The 21,348-nt window shown below is 47.9% G+C and overlaps 1 protein-coding gene across 1 annotated transcript in view; it reads right to left on the bottom strand.

The window, feature by feature from the left end:
• The window catches only part of Ttc39c (tetratricopeptide repeat domain 39C), a 67,758-nt gene that overhangs the window by 15,086 nt on the left and 31,324 nt on the right, over positions 1 to 21,348 (bottom strand). Inside the window, exons 4-7 of the mRNA XM_051201987.1 lie at positions 20,971 to 21,085; positions 14,402 to 14,756; positions 11,366 to 11,534; positions 1,254 to 1,347 (exon numbers count right to left, since the gene is read on the bottom strand). Of these exons, the coding sequence (XP_051057944.1) occupies positions 1,254 to 1,347; positions 11,366 to 11,534; positions 14,402 to 14,756; positions 20,971 to 21,085 (733 nt within the window). The remainder of the gene's footprint in view (positions 1 to 1,253; positions 1,348 to 11,365; positions 11,535 to 14,401; positions 14,757 to 20,970; positions 21,086 to 21,348) is intronic.

Below are 21,348 nucleotides of genomic sequence, written 5' to 3'. Positions count from 1 at the left end.
TGTGTTGACTGAAACCCTTCTCTGTGTGTTCCTGAAGTGCTTCAAACTTTGAACTTTAAAAACTGCAAGAACTTATCGTTCCCCTTAAATGCTTTCAGTGTGGAGTCGGAGACAAACACGGAGAAGTGTGGAAGAGGGTGATGTGCCCTCCACACAAAGACCCCCCAACTCACTTGCTGTCACAGTGAGAGTAAGGCATGTGCAGCACAGGCAGGAAGGGCAGCGCAGAGGCAATTTAGTCGCTAGACACTTAGTGGCTGCCACCAAAAAGCACTCATCAGAAGGAGAAAACGTCACCGCGCATGCTCAACCTGTGCAAACCAGGAAGGGCCATCAGGCTCTTTCCACCCCCCTCTGCATGCTGGTACCGAGGACGGATTCCATCTCCCCCTATCCACGCCCAGCCTGCATTCTGGTAAGCAGCAGCCGTTTACTAATTTCTCATTGGTTACTCGGCTGCTTCCTCTTACCATCTAAGACCACCTGCTGTGGGGTGCCACGACCCACCTGGGCTGGGCCTACACACATCAATCATCAATCAAGAAAGCACCCCACAGACTTGCCACGAGCCAATGTGACAGGGGCATTTTCTCAACTGAAGTTCTTCCTTCCCAGATGACCCTGGCTTGGGTCAAATTAAACACACACACACACACACACACACACACACACACACACACACACACACACACACACACAATCTAAGTAGAACACACAGTCCCTCCACGGGCAGTAAGTGGCTCAGGAGGCTTCAATAACTTATCTAAGGTCCCAAGGACAGATAGAAGAGCTGGCGTGCAGCTTTCCCCTGGAGAAGCACTGCTTCTCAGGAGCCTTGAATTTTAACGTGTGCTAGAGTAGGGCACTGCCATCACCCCACACTGTCCATTGTTCCCGAGAGACCAGCTCTAGAGCCCGCCTGGGTGACAGCACACAGGGTGACCCTCACTACAAAGAGCAGTGTCTTCCCAAGATGACAGAACTGTGGCAAGGAACAGGGGGGCTTGAGCACAAGAGCGGGCGGATGTCTCAGTTACTGCCCTCAGGCAGACAGACAGACATGCTGGGCTCTCAGAGTTACCGCCCTCAGATAGATAGACAGACAGACATACTAGACTCTCATAGTTACAGCCCTCAGACAGACAGACAGACATGCTGGGCTCTCAGAGTTACTGTTCCCATACAGGCAGACGCATTAGACTCTTATAGTTACCGATTTCATACAGACAGACACGTTAGACTCTTATAGTTACCGATTTCATACAGACAGACATGCTGGATCTCCCTCTGATCTATGGCGAGTTCCAAAGCAGTGTGGAAGGAAGTCAAGGCACTGTTGATTTGACACTGAGGAGAAAAGAAAAGCAGGGTGATTGGCTATGGCCTGACATTAGCAACCCCATCATAAATCAAAAATGGGCTTCTTCCCGACTGTGATTTTAAACAGACCAAGCACAATACGGGGCAACTGTCTGAGGATTGTTAAGAAAACACACCCACTGGCCTGACACAAAGCTGAAAGTAACCTCAGCACAGAAAACTCCCTTTAATTTTTCTTTACTTATTTATTTTCTGTGTGTGCACATACATGACACCGCCGGCACATACGTGGAGGTCAGAGGACAACTGTGGAAGTTGGTTCTCACCTTCTACCAAGAGGGCCCTGGGGACTGAACTCAAGTCCTCGGGCTTGGCAGCAAGTTCCTTTACCCTCAAGCCACCCCTTTTTTCTTTCTTTCTTCCTTCCTTCCTTCCTTTCCTTCCTTCTTCCCTTCCTTTCCTTCTTTCCTTCCTTCCTTCCTTCCTTCCATCCTTCCTTCCTTCCTTCCTTCTTTTAACTGCAGGGACCCACTCTGTGGCTTACACTGGCTTCAATCCTATGGCCCTCTTACCTCAGCGTCCCTTCCCAAGCAGCCGAGAGTACAGACGGCCCCACACAGCCTGGTTTAGGTGACTTTTCCAGGGAGAGTTCAGCTCCTCCCCCCCCCCCAATTCTCTTCCCACACATATATGAAGATTTTGTTGTATTGTAATTGTTTGCCAATCTAGTTCTTGGTTACTGATGTATTCAACAAGCAAAGAGCCATGTTCTGTCCCCCGGAATCCGGGTCCAGAAGGAACCCCACCAGCCGGGAGGGGATGAGCACATACTCCCATTTAGCCCCGCCCTATCTAGTCCCTTTGCTCCCCCGGCAGTGGGCGGTTTGCAAACTGAAAGCTGGTGTTTATTTGCTTCTGGTCATCTGGTCTCCTCTCCCAGACTCCAGAAACTCTCTGAAGCTCCAGATTCCATTGCAGGGTACATCTACCCACTGCCAGCCAGAACCCCACAGCACACCCCCAGATGTCAGTTTGAGTTGTTACTGGTTATACGTGATAGGTCTCCCCTCCCCCATCTGCTCTTCCATTTTCTGTGGTCCCAGTGGCCTGTGTCAACTGTGGTCTAAAGACAGAGTACCGTACAGGAAGGTACTTTGAGTGTGAGAGACATTCCTGTAGCTTTCATTACTGTATATGGATGTACCTGTTGTTTACCATCGCTGTTATTTGTCTGACTTATAGTGTGGCCTGAGTAAGTGGGCAAAGGAAAAGCCTGTATCTAGCATTCGGTTCTCTCTGTGGTTTCAGCTCTTGCTGAGGGTCTTGGAAAACATGTTCAGTGTATAGAAGGGACCACTATACATCTGACTTATCTTTCCCTTAAAATTTTTTCTCCAGGAAACATTTTCCCTCAAGAACTCTCAAAAAGCATCAGCAGAATAAAACAAGGTCCAAGCTCCTTAAACATGCGTTGAGATGTGTGCAGGCATCTAACACTAAAGGCTCCGAACCCAGTGAGACCACTGCCTGCCCTGGGGGCGGGGCGGCGGCTCGGCTCGGCACACCCTTGCTCTATCTACCCTGGCGGGGCTGTGACTTCTTCCCAACCATACTCTGCTCTACTACTGCCTTTCCAGGGTCCCAACAAGCTTCCTTAGGAGGCCAGCAAAGCAGGGCCAGAGGAAAGGGTCCCAGCAGAGGGTCCACAGAAGGCCTCAGAGTCACCGAGGCCAGGATGGGCCAGAGGGGTGATCTTCAGGGCAGCCTCAGGAACTCTGTGGGCAGAGTGATTGATTCATTTACCAAGGCTGTGGCCTGGCAGTCACTGCCCTTGTGTGACACACCATTCTGTTGTCACAAAGACTCAAACTGTAACCTTCAAACCCTCAATAAACACTGGCAAGGAAGCCACAGAGAGACTTTTCACCTGGGCAACCGTCCTGAGCCTGAAGGATGCACCAGCATTGGAGAGGGTCTCACAGGAAAGTGACAAACGCTCATGGGGGGAATCAGAGCTTGCCCTTACACAGACCACACACACACTGGAAGGGATGGAGCCCAGGGCCTTGCACACATGCCAGGTAAGTACCCTTGTGGTGGTTTATTATTTATGATTTAATAAAGATTGCCTGAAGTATCAGAAAGCAAAGCCAGCCACACTAGTTAATCATAGAAGCTAGGCAGTGATGGCACACACCCTTAATCCCAGGACTCAAGAGACAGGCAGATGGATCTCTCTGAGTTCAAGGCCACCCTGGCCTACACAAGAGTGCAGAGTGACAGAGCTCACATCTTTGACCCCAGCACTTGTCACACAGTTTTAATCCCAGCACTAGGGAGGTGGAGGCAGGAACTCAGAGCTTTTGCCTCTGAGGACTAGTGGTGATAAGCATTGCCATTTTCAGATGTGTAGATAAGATTTACCAGCCTGGCTGCTTTCCTTCTCTAATCTTCAGCTTGAAGCATGAACCACCAGCATCAGTCTCTGGGACTATTACTTGTGTTCTGCACCCCACCACTGAGCGACATCTCCAGCATCTAAGCTACAGTTCTGAAAGTGACCGCACTAGGATTCGGATCCGGGCCTGATGGCAATTGCGGGAGCACAGCCATCCTGATGGTACCAGGGCCCCCACTGTGTGCCTCGCGTGTGACGCGTCCTCTGCAATCTTTTATGTGCCATCTTTAAACTGCTTCTCCGCCCTGCATCACCAGCGGCGTAAGAGAAGAAGTACACCAGGTCGGGGACTTGGGGACTTGGTTGAGTTGATGGAGTGCTTGTCACATAACCAGGGTCTGGGCTCTCCCCAGCATGGGTGCGGCTGCTCAAGCCTCGGCACCAAGTACTTGTGAGGCAGAGACAAGGGAGCCTCTAAGCTCACTGAGCAGCAAGCCCTGTTCAGTCTTTGAACTCCAGGCTCAGTAAGTGACCCTGTTTCAAAACAGCAGGTGGTAAAGGAAGAAAACAGCCAACATCAACCTCTGCCCACCATATGCATGTGTACACATTTGTACATGCATTCCCTGGTGCCACAGACACACACACACACACACACACACACACACGCGCGCGCGCGCGCGCGCACACACAATCACCAGGGGTAGGATATTGCTGCCATAGAAAAACTGTTGTCTGTCTCTATACATTTGCCTGTCCTGGAGATTTCATACAAAAATCAATCACAGAATTGCATGGGGTTTCAACTTCCCTGTGACTCAGCTCTTACACTGTTATGCAGCAAGATGGCTTTAGCACCAGTGCTACCCTGCCAAGGGTATCTATTGAGAGTACGTGTTTGACCCCTGCCCTAGGTCTACAGTGGATACAGCAGCCAGGAAGCTCATCGCCTCAGGCATGTAGGAGTCCAGGGATGGGAACCAACTCTGTAGCTTGTCCAGCCGGGGGTTTCTATTACTGCGATGAAACTGACAAAAATCAAGCCAGGGAGAAGAGGGTTTATCTGGCTACACTTCAGCATTGCTGTCCATCACTGAAGGGAGTCAGGACAGGAACTCAAGCAGGGCAGGATCCTGGAGGCAGGAGCTGATGCAGAGGCCACGGAGGAGAGCCGAGGAGCAGAGCGGCTCACTGGCTTGTTCCCCATGGCTTGCTCAGCCTGCTTTCTTACAGAACCCAGGACCAGCAGCCCAGGGATGGCCCCACCCACAGTGGGCTGGGCCCTCCCCCATTGATCACTAAATGAGAAAATGCCTTACAGCTGGACCTCATGGAGGCATTTCCCCAGCTGAGGCCCCTTCCTCTGATGACTCTAGCTTGCGTCAAGTTGACACACAAAACCAGCCAGTGCAGTGGTGACCATTACCTTCTCATGTCAGTGAATTTGCTTTCATTGTGTATGGAATACAATGTGGCTTCATCTCCCTGGGATTTTGAGGACAGACGTGTCTTCCATCTCCCCCACACCCGATGAAATCAGTAACAGTGTCTGTACTTCTAAGAGTAAATGGCAACCCTGCCTTTTGGGTGGGGGGCGGGAGATGCTTAAGGTCATTAAGAGAAGTGTGTGTGGGCCAGCGGAAAAGAAGACGACAATTAATGGAACTTGAGGGAATCCGCGCTCTTCCTGCATTGCCTCTGGTCCTATAATAACAACATTACATCATGCTGACAGGGCATGCTGTTCACACACGAGACACAGGTTGCCCTTGTCAAAGGGCTCCGGTATGGGAGTGCACAGCCTTTGGTGTGTGGACCCTCTGCTCTGGACCCACAATCTCTGCAGGGCTGCCTCTTCTCTACCCGATGAATGACTCACCACAGGGAGCAACACCCACTTGCCAGGCCCTGCCACAATCACGAGTGTGCTAGCAACTGCACGGACCTGTCATCTCTGCGAAGCACCAATGCAGGGGCACTGAGGGAAAGTACCGTAGCCAGCTGCAAAAGGTCCCTCTATGCCCTGGGTCCCTGCCTGTTGCTGGGATAAAGCACTCCGAGGGAAAGTGGTTTGGGGAGGGAAGGCGGGGTTTGCTTGTGATCACAGTTGATGACTGAGCTTGAAGCATAGCTATGGCTCACTCACAGGCTCATGCTTAGCTAGCGTTATCACACAGCCCAGGGCCATCTCCACAGGGACTGGTTGGTGCCACTCGTGGTGGGCTGGGCCTTCCCACATCAATCAGCCATCACGGTGACCCCTCACAGACATGGACACTGGCCAATCTGATCTTGGCAATTCCTCAATGGAGGCTTCCCTTCTAGGCCGCGTCAAACTGACAACTGCAGCTAAATAGAACATGCGCCTAGTTGATGCACTTGTTGTTGGTCAACAAAAGGGGCAGAAACAGCAGGGTAGTCAGTATATGAAGAAACCCTTCCATGCGGAGCTTCCGAGACCAGATGTGAGCAAGTCCTCACCCTCCAGGAAGGGCTGGGACACTAGGTGCCATGAAGCAAAGGTCAGCAGCCATAGAAGTCCCCAGGCGGCAGAGGGATGGATGGCCCTCGCTGTTCCTTGCTCAGCAGGAAGGGGCTCTAGCACGGAATTCTAGAGAGCAGGACAGGCAGAGCACTGCCTCCTGTAAGAAACCAGTCCACACGCAGATCTCAACACTGCCCTGACAACTGCACAGTGGAAGTTCCAGAACCAGGGCCATATCTCTGCATCTATCTATCTATCTACCCTGCAGAGGCAAAGTCCGGGAGTGCTCAAACCCTTTGTATAAAATGGCAAAGGATTTTTTACAGTATCTACGTGTGAACTCATTGGCTGTGATAGTAAAGAACTGAATTAAATAAGCGTGAAGAGACAAAAGAAAAATGCATTTAAATGAAGCGCTGTGCTTGTGACCAGGAGAATCCCTGCTAATGCTGTGCCTAAGGGCCCTTCTCTGTAGCCCTCCAACATCACTGTGCTTACTTCAAGAGGATAGAGGGGGAGCTTCTAGGACCAAAGGGCCATATGGAAGAAGTTTCAATGCACTTTGTCTCTTTTTAAGATGTATTAGTGTTTTGCCGGAGCATGTCTGGGCATCACATCCATGCAGTGCCCCAGGAGACCAGAAGAGGGCATCAGAACCCCTGGAACTGGAGTTACAGATGGTTGTGAGTAGCCATGTAGGAGCTGGGAGTCATGGTCCTCTGGAAGAGCCACAGTGCTGAGCCAATCTCTCCATCACCTTGGACTTAATCTTTTATGTCTGTACATGTAATCCACATATGTTGTATTCCCTTACAGAGAGACCTACATATAAACAGAATGTTGGTCTGTGCGTATTGCTGAAGCCCCCCAGCTCTCTGTGAGCCTCAGTGTTTAGCTGCTTCTGGCCATCAGGAATTGAGTCAAGCAGTTCATGTGTCAGTGGAGATGGTCCCTGCTGCCATTTGAAATGGTCAGACAGGAACTAGAGAGATGGCTCAGCCGTTAAGATCACCAGCTCCTTTTGTGAGGATCTGCGTTCAGCTCGCAGTACCCATGTCAGAGAACTCACAAGCCTCTGTAAGCCCAGCTACAACGGATTTTGTGTGCTCACCTGGCCTTCACAGACAGCTCTGTTGCATGGACATTCTCGCACACACACAAATGAATGAGTAAATACATATTGGAAGTGGTGGGGTACATATTAAAAAGTATCTAATTATCAAGTCATCATATCATATCAAGTATGAAAGCACTCACAGAGTAGGAAAACACATATAGAATCAAATACATGGATAGATACGTATGTATACGTAACACACAAGTGTAGTTGCTAATACAAAATAGGAAAAAATGTACATATCTGTATTGCTTAAAGAAAAAAAAAGACTAAAGAAATATAAAGATAGTTTATTAAACATAGACTGTCCCTAATACTTTAAAAACAGTCAAGGGGCTAGAGCTGGCTTCGAAATTAAAAACACATATACTGCTCCCAGAGGACACAAGTTCAAATGCCAGCCCCATGCCAGGTGACACAGTACAGCCCAGAACTGGTGCTCCAGGGAGACCGACCTCAGACCTCCAGCTTCCACAGGCACTCGTGTGTACACGCATGGGCATGCACAAGATTAAAAATATTAGACTGAACCTAAAAAACAATCAAGAAAATTTCTCATTGTATCTTAATGGTCTTAATACTATCATGGGTTTAACTGAAAATTGATGGGAAATTTAAAACTGTATCTAGGGCTGGGAGATGACTCAATAAGCAAACAATTGTCTTCTAAATCTGAGGGACAGAGTTCAGATGTCCAGGGTGCACGTAAAACTCGATGGACATGCTGGGCCCATAATCTCAGTCACGGTTTCACATTTGGACACATTTGCATATATGTATAAAGGGGGATAGGACCCATATCTAAACACAAAGTTTATTTTTGTTTCCCATGCACCATAATTATATTCAGAGACTGTACTAATAATTAAGAACTTTAGGATGTTGTTTGTTTGTTTTTTCCAGACAGGGCTTCCTCTGTGTAATAGTCCTAGCTGTCCTGGAACTCACTGAGATCTGCCTGCTTCTGCCTCCCTAGTGCTGGGATTAGAGGCATGCACCTCCACCTCCTAGCAAGAACTTTAGGATTTTTTATTTATGTGTATGCATGTGTGCATGTGTGTGGGTGTCTGTGAAAGCCAGAAGGGGTTGCCACAGCTGCTGGAGTTGGAGTTATAGAAGGTTGTAAGCCTGCTCTCCATGTGGGCACTAAGAACCAAATTCGGGTCCTCTGCAAAAACAGTGAGTGTTCTTAATCTCAGAGCCACCGCACTAGCCACCTGAACATGATTTTATATATTATTATAGCATGCCTGTGTTTTCAACGTGACCCATTACACAGTGCAGTATTTCTCCACTAATAGCTTCATGATGATACTCAGAAAGTTTCAAATTTTGAAATGTTTAGATTTTGAACTTTTAAATTAGGAATGTTCAACCTGTGCTGTGATAATGGAAGTTACTCAAAGGTATAAGGTTGGGAATACAGCTCAATGGCAGAGCACTTGTGGCATGCATGAGGCCCTAGGCTCAGTTCGAAGCAACACACACACACACACACACACACACACACACACACACACACACACACACACACACGAACCACTCATCTGGTACCTGCCTTCCATCTCAAAACTTATCCCTGGGAAAGACATTCTCAACTTAAAATTTTCTACTTCCTTTTTCAGTATTACTTTTTCCTGTACAAGCACAAGGGAACAAGGGAACTGTAGTAAGCTCACATCTCCCCAACGGTAGGTTCAGTCCCCGTGTCTGAAAGAAAAGAACACCAGCAAACAGTCCTGAACACACAAGAGATGGACCATGCCTTAGTTACTTTTCTGTTTCTGCGACAAAACACCAAGACGATGCCAACCTATAAAAGAAAGCATTTAACTGAGCTTATGGTTTGAGAGGGTTGGAGTCCATGGTGGTGGAGCACACGCATGTCAACAGGGACTGGGAGCTCACAGGAATGGCACCAGTCCTTTGAAAACTCAAAGCCTGCCCGCAGTGACACACCTCCTCCAACAAGGCCACATCTCCTGATTTTTCCCAAGCAGATCTACTAACTGCGACCAAATATTAAAACATATGAGCCTACGGGAGCCATTCCCACTCAAACACCACAGACCACAACTACATTTTAAGAGAAAGAAGACATTTCAAAATACTGAGTTGAAAACTAACTTGGCTACATGCTTAAGCGTGTGGGCATTTCTATAAGAAGACAAACTCGACTACATGCATTAGTATGTGGATTATCTCTACTGTGCTTCAAATTAAACTATCAGTATAATCTCAAATCTGGGTACCATGGCCCATGCCTGTGACCCCAACACTGAGGAAGTCAAGGCAAGAGGACTAACATGAACTGAGGACTGGCCCCGGCTGAGTATTGAGTTCCAGGCCAACCTGGGCTACACAGCAATCTCTAAAGCACATTTTATCTATACCAGGGTGAGTTATTCCCGCCCCTCCCCAACTGTGGCGCTGACCATTTGGGCATGGTCACTAGTGGGGGCGTGACCAAGGGTAGGATTAGGTTTGGGGTCGGACCCCTGCTCTCTTGAATCTCAGGGAGCAGTCTGGGTAGATCCTGGGAACAGGAACTTGAGGCCGTCATCTGTTTCTTGTGTAAGTGCCTTCTCCCCGAATAAAATTTTATTACCCTATATGGAGCCTTGTCCAGTGGATCTTTATCCATACCAGGGCTTGGAGAATTAAACTTACAGCAGCGGAAGGACACTAGATTCGATTCCCAGTACCACTGGACAAGACTTCTCACAGCACTAGAGTCAAACAAGAAGACAAAGCCTGGGACCTGGAGGTAGCTCAGCAGCCAGAGGCACTTGCCATTCAGGTCTGATGACCTAAAATTGAGCCGTAGAAGTCATATAATAAAAGCGGAAGGAGAGAGCAGATACCATAATGCCTTCTGACCTCCTCATGTATGTTCACAGCACATTAGCCCCCATCATGCATGCATGTATGTGTGCATGTGAACTCGAGTATGCACACACATATAAACAGTAAGATAAAGTTACAAAACTGCAAAGCCCAATATCCTCAGTACAGTGAGGACCAGAGTCAGAGGGCTGCTTTACAGGGTTCAAGGTTAAGAGCCATCACATGAGCCCCTGCAGAAGAACAGATGGCTGTAGAAGTTTCTGTATGACACTACACAGCACCCAAACCCAACCCTAAATACAGAAGAGAAGGGAGAAAACCAAACCTCCCTTGTGCCCAGGAACAATGCTCAGCACAAAACTCCCCCACCATCCTGGGGCAGGGGGTTCCTTGGGACTGACTTCCGAGGGATGGAGGCATACCTCGCTGGAGGGCAGAGAGTATTCAAGTGTCCAACTGCTTTATTGACAAGGACTGGTAAGATAATGGATGGGTGGTTCTTGCAATGAGAGCAGCCACCTTCGTTCAGATGTCTGCAACCTCTTCATTTCCCCCCAAACCCTCACGCTACTGAGCAAGACCAAAGATACAGAGAAATGGGCCCAAGGCAGCCAAGGCAGCAATAGGTTTGGGGAGAGGCAGCCTGGACTCATGTGGGAAATCTCAGGAAGTTACCAGACACCCTCTTGGATCCCTGTTTTCCTTTTCCGGGACCTGAAGGTGACAGTTTTATATCTATGCTCAGGCTGGCTCTGAGGACGGGCCTGGCTCGTGTGAGGGAATTGCTTGGCATGTACACATGGAAACTGAGCAGATGGACTCATGGGAAAAGCAATGCTCAAAGCTGGCGATTTCATTGTAGAAATCAACCATTAGCTAAGATCATTACTAACTCAGAGGAGGGAGAGTTCTGTGTCCTGGTCCCACACTGCCCTTGTACCTTGAGCTTAAGAATGCCTGTCAATCTCATTAATGAAGACTCTGTCGTCCCAGAGCTGCCTGCCCCTTTCTACTGAACAGAAGGTAACTGACTCGGATCCCTCTTCAGCCCCGATGTTAACCGGAAGTGAAGTTCCCTGGGCAATGGCATCCCAGCGCCCACCCCCCACCCCCCCACCCCCGCCTCCAGCAGCCCCTGAGCAGAACTCAGATGCATGGTCACCTGGGTATATTTAAGAGGCTGGGGAAGGTGCCGTACCTCTAGTCGCTGGATCCGTCCCTTGAAAAACATGAAGAGGGACGAGTTCGGATAAGCAGCTTCCTTTTTGAGAAGAATTTCCTTAGCTTCATCCAGGCCTGCTTTGCTATCACTGCCATCCAGGGCAAAAAATGGGCAGACCACAGTGTGGTACCACAGCAGAGCTAATCTGCAGGGAGACGGGGGAGGGGGAGGCCATGAGCAAGGGTTCACTGCTTTCTGCTTTCAGAACAAAAATCAACTCGTGCTCTTCCACAGCTGACTGTTCCCAATACAATCTTGCCATTCGATATTCCAAAGAGGACAGTCAAAGTGCATCCCCGTTTTTACTTTTGTAGTGTCTGGAAAATTGCTACTTTGGCATGAGATGTCAGTCAACAGTCCCCTCTGCATGGGACAAAGGAGAAAAACACAGCAGAAGTGTCTGGCGTCTCTGAAACTTCCAGCTGTATTGTTACTACCAGAAGCATCTGGATTCTGTACCTGACTCATCCTGCGCACAAACTAGAGACAGTCACCAGTCACCACCAACTTCCTGTCTCTTTGTAATAAAAGCCTTTACATTTTGTAGAATTAAGAATGTGTGTTCATATAAGTCAGGGTGGCTCACGCCTTTAATCCCAGCACTTGGGAGACAGGGACAGGTGGACCTATGTGAGTTCCAGTCCAGCCTGTTCTATATAGTGGAGGCTCCATAGTGAGATCCCACACCTATCTAAACTATGTATGTATGTATGTGTGTGTGTGTGTGTGTGTGTATATATGTATGTGTGCATGTATATGTATATGTGTGTATCTGTATATGCATATATGTATGTATGTGTGTATATATATGTATATGTGTACATATATATATATATATATATATATATATATATATATATAGCCAAGAGTCTACACTTAACATAGAACCCACACTCACAAATCATACATAAGTATTAAAATAACAGAGAGGAACAGATTAAAGCCCCTTTTCCAGCCTTTGAAGATGTTAAATAATATAAAGTATACATTATTTAAAATCCTCTAAGTTTGAGAATTAAACAATTCTCTTAGTTAAATTAAACTAGGCACATGGAGAGTAAAATCACTAAGAGCTGCGGTCAACCAGCACATCAAATATGTTCATGTGATGCTACATCTAGTGCACTGATAAATCTAAGCCCCTAGGAGAACATATTAATTTGCAGAATTCCAATCCTTTTTTCAGAGATAAACATAAAACAATACTAAGCCATAAGCAAGAAATGTATACAAGTTACAAGCCTGTTAATAAGACTGTTCGGCAAAGGGCTACAGTTTGTACAGTTTAGTGATTGTGAAGGGGTAAAGCTATTCACCATGATTTTTACTTGACTTTCAAACCTTCAATGCTAACACGTGTAGAACTGCATCTCACTGAGCTCTTTTATGACACTGTAGAGCAGGGAGAAAGTTTTGCCAAGAAGGTGTCACACAGAGAAGCAGGACCCAGGATCTGTCAAGCAGTACGGCCTGAGGAGAGGGACTATTTTCCAGACTGAAATGCTAAGCATTTTGTCTGTGTGTATGTTAAGTGCACTCTATATGTGTGCAGTGCCCACAGAGGCCAGAAGAGGGCATCAGAACCCTGGTCCCGAAGTCACCGAAGGTCATGGTTGCCAGGTGGGTGCTGTGAACAAAACTTGGATTCTCTGTAAGAGCAACAACTGCTCTCAACTGCTGAGCCATCATGTCTCCAGCCCCCAGAATGAAATGTTAAAGTCATATCCTCTTTTTACATTTTAATTTTAATTTTAATATGGCTCAATTGAGTGGGATATTGGAAGATATCTAAATAATATATACTATGTCAACTAACTAGGGTCATCAAGAAAAATTGCCCAACATTCATATTCTTTGTAAGGACAAAAATTTCAGAACCACACAAAATTTGACCTTATACATTCAAATAAAATCAGAAGTGTGCACCTGAGAGACTGTGGTTAAGGCAGAAAACTTCTTAGAAAAACTATTGGAGGCTGATGAGGTCAACTCACCATTTAAACCATTGGGACTTGGGCTGGCCTGTTGTGGAATATAGTTTAAGATGTGTTACATTCATTTATGCTGTGGAATATTTGTTTAATGATGCAAAAATGTGTTGCATTCTTTTATGTTGCATCTGTCTAACTCTGTAAAGCTGTGTTACTTTACCTGCCTGATTGGTCTAATAAAGAGCTGAACAGCCAATAGAGAGGCAGAGGAGGGAAACAGGCAGGGTTGGCAAGCAGAGAGAAGAAAGAGAGGGGCCAGAAAAGGAGAAGAGGAGGAGGTTGCCAGGGGCCAGTCCCCCCCCCCCCAGCCACTGAGTAAGAAGTAAGGAAAGATATATAGAATAGTGAAAGGTAAAAGGCCAGAGGCAAAACACAGACAGGATAATTTTAGAAAAGCTGGCTAGAAACAAGTCAAGCTTAGGCCAGGCATTCATAAGTAAGAATAAGTCTCCCTGTATTTATTTGGGAACTGGGTGGTGGGCTCTCACCATAGTGGCTGGGGGAAAGCTCACCTGGGAAGTACTTACCCCCCAAGGAGAACCTAAGCTCAACCCCCAGAACCCACATAAAATATGCACACGCTTGTAATGTCATTACTGGGGAGGTAGAGGCAAGTGCATCCCTGGGCTAGTCAGCTCTAAGCCAATGAGAGATGCTGCCTCAAAGGAACCTATCTCTGAGGATGACACCCAAGGTTATTGCTCTTTGGTCCCCCCCCCTTTACACACACAAACACATACATATATGTGTACATAAACATGCACATGCACACACACATAAAAATAAGGAAATAATAAATACAGGTTTCAGGGGACTTAACAAATTGTGCCCCAGGTCTCCAAATAACAGGATTATGTCACCGCCAACACAGAACACACTCCATGACATTACACGACAGGCACGGCATCCTTATCAACCAACCAGCATTTTTTTCCTGAAGTTTCTTTTTAAAGTTCTCACTGCTGTTTACTTACTTTCAATACTATATTATCTACCAAAGCATTGCAATATAGCTACTCACGTAGCTAAAGGGGCCTTCATGTCCTTACTTTCGCTTGCATACGTCAGTGAAGAAAGGCCCTGTAGGCGGTCTCCAGGAAACCCCAGCAGGTTGATGATTTTGAGCAGGTTTGGGGGCACCATGGATATGCAAAGGTGAAAAAGGCCATATCCAAAGCTAACAGCACCTTTCAGTCTGTTTAGGGACTCCTCAGTCACCCCTTCAGCCACTATGTGATTTTCGTTTGCAGCATCAGAAGATAAAGGCTCTTCTGCTAGCTTCTTCTGATACAGCTCCTGAAGGGCGTTGATGTCCACATAGCACTTATTGTAAATCTTCCAGGCTTTCCTGAGGGTCCACCCACCTTTTATGTAGGCTGTGAAGAGAAAGGGGAGAGAGGGCTCAAAACCCCGCAACAGCGCTCGTGTTCGTACAACGATACAGGGTAGTCAGAAAGGAGCTGGGGGGAAAGTGAACACTTGCGAGCGCACAGCTCTCAGCTGTCGCCGTGCTGGCCCTGCTTCACGGGACTTGCACATTTCCTACTTACAGTCAATACTCTTTGAGCACTGGGTATGACCACATGCAGGCTCTGAACCTGCTGTTACCAAACTCTTCAAATAGTGGGAGGGAGAATGAAGACGAGAGGGAAATGTGTAGGAGGAGATGGGGGAGGAGAAAGGAAGGAAGTAAAAAGAAAGGATGAAATGGAAAGAGGGAGAAAGGAAGAGAAACAAGGAGGGGGGAGGGAGGGACCAAGCTGTCTTGAGAGAGCAGACAAGCTCGCCAGCCTGGCCCCATTACCCACAGGCCATTACTGCTCTGGTCTCTATGAACAAATGGCAAATATGACCTGACAAAGGCTACAACAACAGGAAAATGCACTTTAGAAAACATACAACTTCAGAAACATATGATAGCAAATAAAGTCAGATTCATCAACTACACTACTGGAATTGAAAGGGATCTAGGATATGGTATATGCAAAAATGGATGAACTGCCTGCTGCCCTTCTAAAGGCCTGTCCACCATGTGTGCCCCTGGCTAGACAGAAAGCTCAGATTTCAGGAGCTGTGGCTCTGTGGACACCTGGTTTTGCTGGAAGTCTGGAATGCGGGGATCTGTGAGCAGGGGTTGCCTGGAGATTGGCCTCCTGTAATAGTGCCGGGCCTCTAACTTTCCTTTCGCACCTTCATTCACTTCTGAGGAAAGCCTGCCCCACCTGCTTGACTGTAGAGCATCACCCTTGGGAACCTGCCCTTGGTCATCAAGCATCCTTCACTTTGCTGATTCTGCCCACATCCTGTTATCATAAACCACACACAGTGCAACTGTGCCCTGAGTCCTGAGGGTATTTTGCATGGGGTGTCCTTGAGATCCCCTAATATAATACAATATACTCAGGCATCCCAGTTGTCCAACATAGGAATCACAATGAACACTCTGAGTGGCGAGTGTTCTGGAGTCTTTGTCCACCTAAAAGAACAGGGTAAGAAAAAGAAGTAAAACTAAGTGGTCTGAGCCAGTAAGACGGCTAGACATAAAGGTACCTGCCATGAGCCTGATGACCAGAGTTTGTTCCCAGGGACGCATATGGTAGAAGGAGAGAATAGATTCCTGCAAGCTGTCCTTTTGAGTCCCACAGGCACTTAGGACATACATTTCTCCACCCCTTGCATAAACAAAATAAATAAGCTTACTAACAAATGTAAATACCCAAAGCCTGGCCAAATTTCTCAATGTGAAACCAGCATTTGTTTGAGATATCATATTTAGTTCAACTGGACATGACTTAATGCACAGACACTCAACCTCAGACACTGACCCAGGTAAACCAGAGAAATATGAGCGTTCTCCTGAATCTCTTCCCTAGGAGCTGCATGGACATTCTTGCCTCCGCCTAAACAAACCCTGAGCTTAGGTGAGAAAAGGCTCCCTTTGCCTTTCTCAACATTCATTCTAGTGCAGCTGAGGGATACGCTGGGTAGCTAAAGAAACATGGGCAATGTCCAAACTTGGGAGTAAGGGCACAGCCCTGGGAAAATGAAGTTTTGTAACCTAGATCCCAGCAAAGAAGAAAGCAGGCAGCAATGGTAACCAACAGAAAAACTCCATCTGCATAGAACTCAGTGGAAACCCCATCCTTATCAAATAAAAATACAGTGAATTTCGCGCCTAAGATAGTACTTTGGTCTCAACGTTTGAGAGGATAAAGTGTACTGTCACACACACACACACACACACACACACACACACACACACACACACACACACTTTACCTTGAGCAAATAAAATTAAAAATCCAGAGGTTGTGGGACTAGTGAAGGCTAGAAACCCAACTGCATACAAAGCAAAGCTAACACACAGAAAGAAATTAACTACGCACAGACTCTCCAAGACTTCTCCCCCTCCAAAGGAGGCCACTTATGCAACTGTGCAGATTACGCAGTGGGAGGGTGCAGCTGGCTTTAGGCACCCAACTCTGCAGGGGAGAGGCTCTGCTTGGGGAAAATGCTGGGCTACCTGTAACCCAGCAGAGCCTCCAAAGAGCACTTGCCTTCTGTCCAGCAGAAAACACGGCTTTCAGGGCCCGCATGGCAGGGCTTTCTGCTGGCTCCTCTGAAAGGGCAGATATAAATCATTCAGTCACTTGTGATCTCTCTGGGCCTGGCAAGGCAGAGCAGAAAACCACAGACCATTTGTCCTACCCTGTGAGGGTCAGGCATCCGTCTGCAGGGAGAGGGGGGAGGGGGTGTCAGGAAGCCTGGCCACCCATGGGAGTGGAAATCCTTCCTGGAAAGTTGACTTCTTAGAAAATGAAAGTGACCAGTCAGACTTCACTGACCTTAGGAGGAATCTTGTCATTTTCCACAGGGACTGTCTGGCAAGAGCCTTTGGAGCCCCCCTTTCTGAGACCCAGAGAACAGACTTTGAAAGGCAAAAGCTGACTTCTGGTGTGTGAGCATGTGTGCACACGTGCAGGCTGTGCATGGCTGTGTGCATACGTAAGCGTGTGCATGAGAAGGTCAGAAGACACCCTTGGTATTGTTTCCCGGAAATGCCATCTGCCTTCTTTGAGACCGCCTAGAGCTTGCTGTGTAGGCGGGAATGTGTGGCTCCTGGGCCACAGCTGGGAGGGGTATGCCCCGTGCCCGGACACCCAGCTTTCATGTGGGTTCCCGGGGTGACCTCAAGTCCTCCTAAAGGCAAGCACTTTGCCAAATGACCTGTCTTCCCAGCCAGCAGGTGACTTAAGTGCCACCAGCCAGCCCATCTCCCTGTTGTCTTCACCCAGACAAGAGATCCTAACAGACTCCCTGTTCCTCTGGCAACTGACTCCCTGAGTGGCATGACCCTCATCTGCTCCTCTCCTTCATTCACAGAATACCCACTCATCACACACTAGGGGGTGGCCCCAGGCATGCTCCTGAGGCACAGAAAAGGAAACGGACTCGTACGGTGGCCTAGGCTAGCCTTGAATGTCTCATCCTTCTATCCAGCCTCCAAAGTGCTGGGATTTGAGGCTAGCGCTCACCCCCCCCCTCCCTGGCGCATTCTTTATAACTGCAGAGGGACGGACAGAGACCCTTGCTCTCCCTCATGGGTCAGAACCACTTGTTCCTGTAACTCCGCTGTTACTCCACACCTGCTGGTCACGGGAGATTCCTGGGTTAGAACTTACTCATCCTTTCCCCCTGCTAAACCGTGAGTTCTCAGGCATAGAGTCACTCTCCTTCATCTCTGGCCATCAGCCCCTGTCATCTCACGGGGTCAGACTCCTAGCATGCGCTGAAACACACGGAGGAAAACAGCACACAGACCAGCCAGTTCCTACCCTCCAGAACTTTGCAGTCTGACACTGAATCAAGTCTAGAAATGGCGATGCAGATCACCGGTGACAGCTGCTCACCTGGCCACACACCAGGTTCCCCTCTTGTCACCCAGGCAGGCCTGATGGGCCCTACGAGGATGAGGAAGGATCTGGCCACACCTGACTAGGTAAGGGGGGAAGGCAGTGTGTTCCTAGCGAGGGCAATGTGAACTAAGACACAAGCTGCCAAGACTGTTTCAAAGAGCTTTGGGGGGGGGGGGGTGAGCACACAGGATGCCGGGAGGGGGCAGGTTCTGACCTGCCAACCATGAAAGGGACTGGCTCCACCCTGAGACACAGGCCAGCTAAGTGTCCAAAGCACAGGTGTCACACATCCCAGGGCAGCTCCAACAGCAGGGTTTGGGGCTAGTGACATTGGAAAGGGGGCGCAGGTCAGAGAGAGGTCGGGGATAAGGACATTGTGGAGCTACGGGGAGGTGCTGCCACAGACTGGGGGCAAAGAGAACCTCAGCAGAGCTCAGAGACAAAGCAGGGAAATGTGTTGTCTCCCTGGAAAGGAAGGAAAAGGTCAGGGAAGGCATGTGAGCATTGGCTGTGCCAAGAACACAGCAACCTGCACACAGGGCTCCCTTAACACACAAAGGGAACAAGGAAATAAGCCCAGGTAGGCAAGGGCTACAAGGCAGGTTTCCAACACAACTTATTATTAAAACATTATATGCTCACTGCAGAAAGAGGGAACAAGACCCTTGGATTGCAGTTACAAAGGTACAAGATCATGCTGGAACATGGAGGGAGATGATGGGTGATTTGTCAACAAGTGATTCAAGTGAGGCAGACACAGCGCGCCTTAAAAAGTTAGACTAACCCTCACAACTCCAGTCAGTCAGTATGTGCCCACTGCTCAGAGGGAAGAGCTCCGAAGATAGGGCTTTGTAGTTCTATTGTTCCTATAAGTCTATCCATCTAGAATGTTCTCTAAGATGCCAGGAATGATGGTGCATACCTATAGTCTGAGGCAGGAGGATGACGAGTTGGGGGCCAACCTGGACTATAGAGTGAGACCCAGCTCAGAGGAGCAAAGGCAACCCCAACAATAACGTAAACAAATCACTTGTGTGAAGCGCACTGTTTGGAGAAACACTGAGCTCTTCATAAAACAAATGGCCATGACCAAAGGCCTCTGGACCTCTGAGAGTTTCCCTTCAGGTTCAGTATCTCATTCAATAAATCAGAAAAACAAAAATGTCATCTACTATCTGACAGGCAGGAATAGCATCACCCCGGTCAGCAGCAGATAAGGAAGAGAAGGGAAGCAAAACCCAGAAAGGCATCCTGCTGAGATGCCATTCATGGATGGAATAACAACGGCCCCACAGAAAAGGACATCTCAGCACAGAGAGGCCGTGCACATGCGTCCAGCATCAACACAATTAACACAATTAATATGTTAAAAGCAAACAGGTTCCACTCCACTAATAAACAAGACAAAAACCATCAAACCAGAAAAGGCATGAACAGTGAAGAGCACCCACAAGGACTGACTAAGTACGTGCATCATGAACGTTTGCTGTGGTCTGATTGCATTCTGAAACAGCCACAGGAATGCGGTTAGAACTGCCATGTATGGAGGAGGGGTGAGTCAACTTCATTAAAAATACTTGACAAAGATAAGGAGTAAGAGGGTCTTCCTTCCAGAGGCGACAACCTGACTTTCTTGTTCTTTAAACAGAAATCTTTTCAGTGTTTCTGTAACAATGTGTGGCCATTTTCCAGTTGGAATAATCAGAAGCAAAGAATACTGTCTGATGAGTGTAAGCCGTAGGAGGGACCCACACCTGTGTCTGCTCTCCTCCTACAGTGCTCACCCTCTCAGGAACTCCGCAAGTGCCGAGTGGGCCAATGAGGGCAGATGAATCAATTCTGCAACCTTTGATAACTTTCACACAAACACTTCAGTGCATCGACTGACCCTTCTCTTTTAATGACGAGTTTCTGTTCTTTCCGAGGCAGCATCTCAGGGTTGGAGGGATGGCCCAGTGGCAAAGAATGAGGACTGCTCTTCCAAAAGGCCGGAGCTCAGCGCCCAGCACCCATGCCAGGCAGCGCAAAACCACATCAAACTCCAGCTCTGAGGGAGCTGAAGCCCTCTTCTGGCCTCCAAGGGTACTGTCACTCAACACATACCAAACCCAGACACACAGAAATAAAAATAAAACTGGGTGGGGAGGAGGGGGGCGGGGCAGAGGGAGGTGTGCTCTTTTGCTGCCCTGGCTGGTCCTGAACTCCTGGGCTCAAGAGATCCTTCTGGCTTGGCCAATCCCCAACTAGCTGGGATTTGTGTACCAACACACCTGGTCTCGGTCTCCAGGAAAGACCAAATTATCTTAAGACTGAAGACTGTGATGCAGACCTCAGGACTACAGGACTCTGCTGAACACACATTAAGTTACCAAAGTTTCAATTTCCTCATTAGTAAATCAGTAATGCCCCCCCCAAAAAAACACTGCCATGTGTGTTTTCAAAGTCTAAGTTAAAAAAAGAGTATTACTGATTGTGTCCCCTGAATAATAAACATCATTAACAATGTGTCCACAGAATAGTGAGCAGCATTGACAATGTGTCCACAAAATAGTGAGCAGCACTGACAATGTGTCCACAGAATAGTGAGCAGCATTGACAATGTGTCCACAAAATAGTGAGCAGCATTGACAATGTGTCCACAAAATAGTGAGCAGCATTAACTGTTTCTGCTTACCTGATAGCTCTTGTTTCACAAATGAAAGCACAGCCAGGTAGACCTGGCAGTCAGCAATAATGATTTGCCTCTGAAGTCGATCAACCATCGAGGGGGTGGATTTTCGGGCATCCACCTGTTTTGTGAAGACAACACATGTCATATATCACACCCAAGAAAAGTGTAGTCTCCAAAGGTCTGCATCTGCAGCTCCATGGCACAAAATGACTCCCACAGGAACTATGAAGCCTGGTGACCACTCAAATCCAAGACCAAGTTATTCCAGAGGCCTAGGGTCCCACACTCCCCTTCACTCCAGGTGAGTCAACAATTGTAAATGTGTCAACAGTTGTAAATGTCATTGTAAATGATAAAAATGAAACGAGAAAATGGCAAAAG

This window comes from Phodopus roborovskii, unplaced genomic scaffold, assembly GCF_943737965.1.
Source record: "Phodopus roborovskii unplaced genomic scaffold, PHOROB, whole genome shotgun sequence".
Classification (NCBI taxonomy): domain Eukaryota; kingdom Metazoa; phylum Chordata; class Mammalia; order Rodentia; family Cricetidae; genus Phodopus; species Phodopus roborovskii.
The sequence above is the reverse complement of the archived record's forward strand: the minus strand, read 5'-3'. Positions and strand labels throughout refer to the sequence as shown.